Consider the following 5,167-nt stretch of genomic DNA (forward strand, 5'->3'; position numbering starts at 1 on the left):
CGAGAAGATGAGTGAGTGAGTGAGTGAGTGAGTGAGCTGACGTGAGTGAGTGAAGTGAGGATGTGAATGGATGTTGCGGATGTGGCGCTGCAGGTTGGAGGAGATGCTGAACGAGCGGTCGCAGTACTTACACCTGAGGAGACAGATAGGTAGGGGTCACTCCTAGAGGTCAAAGGTCAAAACAGGTGGGACWCATGGGGAACAGTACAAATACACTACACACATGCTGGAGTAGATACAGTAAAAGCAAACACACAAAGAAAGACATAGGCCTTAAAGGAGCTTTGGCAATGAAGCCCTTTATCTACTAGCCATATGAACTCGTAGATACCATTTCTATGTCTCTGCGTGCAGTTTGAAGGAAGCTGCTAATGTAAATTCTGACTGGTGTTAGCGCAATTGCTGGAAGTCTATGGTAACTGCTAGCATGCAAAACTACCTCTAACCTCCTTCTTACTGGATGCAGAGACATACAAATGGCATCCATGAGTTCATCTGACTCTGAAGTATCCCTTTAACAATGAATGATTTGAATGATACTGTACACATTCACGGTGGAACACACACACACGTATTCATGAACAGCTCCCATCATCCRCCACTCTTTCAGACATGACGGAGGAGCTCGTTCAAGGTGAAACCAGCTCTGTCTCTTATCTCCTGCCAGCACAATACAAATCACATTCTTCTCTCACAAAACAGGCATGCAACAAATCTGTTAGAGCCTAGCCCCCCCCCCCATGCAAAATTATACAAGATGATTACATCTTTTCTTCTAGCTGGAATTAGCTTGCCCGATTGGCCGTCCCTCAGGAGCGCCCAGTTATCTTCACAAAAAGTGCAATAAACAGCAGAGATCTTTAATGATGTGCCAGCGGGTAAAGGCTCAATCTATCAGGCTGCTGCAGAGGCCTGAGGTTCTCCCCTGTGGTCAACTGGCCTTCCCTGGACTGTGTACTGTATGTGTGTGTCTGTGTGTGTGTCTGTGTGTGTCCGTGTCTCTGTGTGTGTGTCGTGATGATTTGCGTCCGGGTGTGTCGTGTGTGTGTGTGTGTGTGTGTGTTGTGTGTTGTTGGGTGTGTGTGTGTGTGTGTGTGTGTGTGTTGTTGTGTGTGTGTGTGTGTGTGTGCTGGGTGTGTGTGTGTGTGCGCGCTCCGAGTCGCCCCCCTCCGACATCACAGTCATTATTCCAGCTGCATACCACCCGGACATACTGCCCGTGGTCCTATCACCCCACATTTCACCAAAACGATCCTTCTTACCCCCCCCACCACCCCCTGTTCCCCTCTCCCCCCCCCTTTACGCTCCCTGCCACACCCTTCTCCCCATCTTAAAGTTCAAACCCCCCTCCTGTCACCCAGGCGTCGAGCACCATTTTCATAAGCAAAACCTTTAGGTCAGAATTCGATAATATCCCAGTCTTTTTTAACGGCGTAGGAAACATACAAGAAGCTGCCCGTAATTATACAGGAATTCTCGTGGGAAACATCCGTGTAGCAGCGATGCGTCTGATAATTTAACATGGCTGTCTGGGGACTCAGACAGGTGTGTAGTTATCTGAAGACATTAACAGCATGACTTATACTGTGATGAAAAGCATTCTTGTCTTCTTCAGTATTGTCTGTGTCGCAGGTGAACGAACTGACTTGGAGGAGGGTTCGAGGGATGTTATTCGTGCAGCACGAATGATCACCTTCCTGTACTCCCACATCCCTCATTTCCAAGCAGACCTCCTTTAATGCTGATGTTCAACATGATGTCGTGGTGTGTGTGTTGTGTGTGTGATGTGGGTGTGTGTGTGTTGTAGTTGTCGTGGTGTGTGTGTGTGTGTTGTGTGTGTGTGTGTGTTGTGTGTGTGGTAGGGTGTCGTGTGTGAGGCTTACCTGTACGGTTAGCTCTCCCGTGTGGTCCGTAATCAGGTTGGCAGACCGTGGGAATAGTTTACCGCAGTATCTGATGGGCAGAGAACACCTCGTGTCACCATACATCTTAGAGTAAAATTACCATCAGAAAATGTATTCAAATGTATGTGGCATATCTTAGAACATGCAGTATTGACAACACACAACTCACAATAGGAAAAACACCTTTTCACAATAAATCCCAAAAGATTCAAAAGATCACTTATATCTCTATCAAATAACTGATAAAACCTCCTGGAGTGCAACATAATTTATGCATTGTCTTATGGTTGCATAATTCCACTAACAAATAGCTATTTGAATATTCATTTCACTCCCACACTCAGCACTTGAAGCTAATGGAATGTGTGTGAGTAAGTTTATGTGTATAACGTAGCAATGGGGAGGTGCAGAGAGTGGGTGTGTCCACACACACAGCAAAGCGTTAGATCAAAGCGCCGCGGGGGCCCCAAAACCTCTCGTATTAATCTGCTAATCAGGGCCAACTCCCTGGGTAAACAGTGGGAGAGAGAGGGAGCCAAGCACGGACCCTCACGGAGCAACAGCACACACAGTCACCTCAAAGGGTTGACACTGGCCAGCCATGGAAATTAAGTAGAAATGTGTCTCAAGGACATGGAATGGAAATAGGACATACACTCAAGGACATGTTAACTTTTCAGATTTAGGGTCTATTCCAATTCAATTCAATCAAATTCAATTCAATCCAACTCAATTCATGAATTTAGAAGTACAGAAAGAGGAATTTACCAAAACCGTGGGACTTTCAATCAGAAAGTCACGAGGCCAAAATCAGAGATGAAGTAGTGTGAAGAKAAAATAAAACTGATTTTATACAGTTGTATAAAATCTCCAAAACAACCTCTGGTACTATTTGCGGTAAACGGTTTCCGTGGTTACCTGCAGGTGTAGCGCTCCTTGCCCTTGCGCAGTAGCGTCTCGGGGAGGGCAGTGGGCGGGGCTCGGAAGTCAAACATGGAGGGGACGGAGCGCATCAGGTCACCTGACTCGGGGTTAAGCGAACCAAACGTCTCCAGCTTCTCCGCCATGTTCTCAATGGCCGACATCTGAGGAGAGACATGTCACATGAATGGTCAGGGAAAACCTTTATTGAACCTTAATTTAACCAAGTAAGTCAGTCAGTAACACACCTTATTTAAATTGACCACCTGGCAGGTTTCAGCATAACTTCAGGGGCAACTTCTGGAGTCTTCTGGGACATTGGGCTGTATTACTGACTGCCTTGCCTGCGCATCATTCTCTAACCTAATGTCTGCGACTTAACAAAAACGATTTTTTCCCCCATCAACAAAGGCATATCTATGATCTCTAGAACACTACTTACCAGTTGTAAGGTTAAATGTGTCCCTCGCTATCAAATAAAGCTCRGAATCACACTTTGTCCGAACCGCACCACATTGCTGCTGTACAGACAGTGGTAGAWTACGTGGTAGGAAGTGTTTTGCTTGAAGTGTGTGGTCTAACTAGGCAGTTGGATTTATTTGATAGCGAGGGKCACATTTAACCTTACAACTGATAAGTAGTGTTCCTAGAGATGACGGATATGCCTTTGGTGGTGGGAAAAGTTATTTTGGTGGAGCCCAACACATTAGATTAGGGATATTTTCCGTCGCCACCCACCAGAATGATGCACAACCAAGGGAGTGAATAATCCAGCCCAATGTCTCTAAAGATTCCCCAAGTTGCCCCCGAAGCTAGTGGCAGCAGTGTATATGAGCAGAGAAAAGGGGGCATGATGTTACAACACAAGTATAGTCCTTCAGAGAGAAGCTCTCCAAGGCTCTCCAGAGAGAGGCTCTCCAAGGCTCTCCAGAGAGAGGCTCTCCAAGGCTCTCCAGAGAGAGGCTCTCCAGAGAGAGGCTCTCCAGAGAGAGGCTCTTCAGAGAGAGGCTCTCCAGAGAGAGGCTCTTCAGAGAGCGGCTCTCCAGAGAGAGGCTCTTCAGAGAGAGGCTCTCCAGATAGAAGCTCTTCAGAGAGAAGCTCTGCCTGGCATTGAGTTGAGAGACACCACAAATCAAGGCTGTATTCAAACTAGGCAATATTGAAGATAGAAACCAATACTGTACTTTACACATCAGATCAGAGTATTATTGATTGTCTTTTCCAGGGCTGGTATTAGGGTATTGTATATGGGAATATTATGCAGCTTTATTCCACGACTAGTGGCCAGTGGAAGTCAGGTCAGGTGGTGTATGAATGTAATCAACTGTGTTTTACACACACACGCACACGCACACACACACGCACACACACACACACACACACACACGCACACACACACACACGCACACACACACACACACAGAAGGACTGTATGCAATTTACTAATGAAGGTTAACATTTGCTTTCATCAAATATGCATAAAATCCTTGGAGGAAAGTGGAAATATATGTACATGTCAGATGGTGTGTACGTCTGTGTGTGTGTTCGTGTTCGTGTTTGTGTGTTTGTGTGTTTGTGTGTGTATTAGTGTTTGTGTGTGTGCTGGCTGCATGGTGGTCATAATTGATTAACTGCCAACAATGTCTGGGAGCAGAATGTGTATGTGTGTGTGTGTGGTGTGTGTGGTTGTGTGTGTGTGTGTGTGTGTGGTGTGTGTGGTGTGTGTTGTGTGTGTGTGGTGTGTGTGTGTGTGTGTGTGTGTGTGTGTGTGTGTGTGTTGGTGTGTGTGAGCGAGAAGAAAGAAAGAGTGTGTTAATGTGTGTGAATGTGTGTCTGTGTGCTTGTTGTTGTTGTGTGTGCTTGCATGCTCTACGTCTGTTTGTGTGTGTGTGTGTGCACACTGTGCCACGCTGTGTGTGGTGCAGGGGCAGAGGAGTGATTCATATCCACTGCTGGGCTCTAAACCATTCGGTGCACAATGCAGGCAGACAGCACATTTCGTCATATGAAAGATGTTGACATTACTGATCAAGGCCAGACACGGGCAATAATGATATCGCTGTGCTGAGAGGGGGCGGGATGGAGGGATGGGGGAGGAGAAGAGGAAGGAGGGGGGGATGATGTCCCAGCATGCTGCGGGCCTGTCAGCCTATCAGCCTATCTAGCACTGGACAGCTTTTTTAAGGTGCCACAAATTTGCATTATTTTGTGTGTATTGAATTTTGATTGTGTTCCTTATTCTTATTTCAATAAGGTAACAAATCAGTAGTGAATTGGGGGCCTCCGGCAGCGCCATGGGCCCTGTTCACTGCTGACATTCCAATCTCACCTGTTCCACGTCC

At 46.5% G+C, this 5,167-nt stretch overlaps 1 protein-coding gene across 1 annotated transcript in view; it reads right to left on the reverse strand.

The window, feature by feature from the left end:
* Positions 1-5,167, reverse strand: part of mecom (MDS1 and EVI1 complex locus) — a 34,140-nt gene that overhangs the window by 11,657 nt on the left and 17,316 nt on the right. Inside the window, exons 9-11 of the mRNA XM_070433988.1 lie at positions 2,823-2,989; positions 1,890-1,953; positions 1,580-1,584 (exon numbers count right to left, since the gene is read on the reverse strand). Coding sequence (XP_070290089.1) covers positions 1,580-1,584; positions 1,890-1,953; positions 2,823-2,989 — 236 coding nt within the window. The remainder of the gene's footprint in view (positions 1-1,579; positions 1,585-1,889; positions 1,954-2,822; positions 2,990-5,167) is intronic.

The sequence above is a fragment of the Salvelinus sp. IW2-2015 genome, linkage group LG22, assembly GCF_002910315.2.
Source record: "Salvelinus sp. IW2-2015 linkage group LG22, ASM291031v2, whole genome shotgun sequence".
NCBI classification, from domain to species: Eukaryota; Metazoa; Chordata; class Actinopteri; order Salmoniformes; family Salmonidae; genus Salvelinus; species Salvelinus sp. IW2-2015.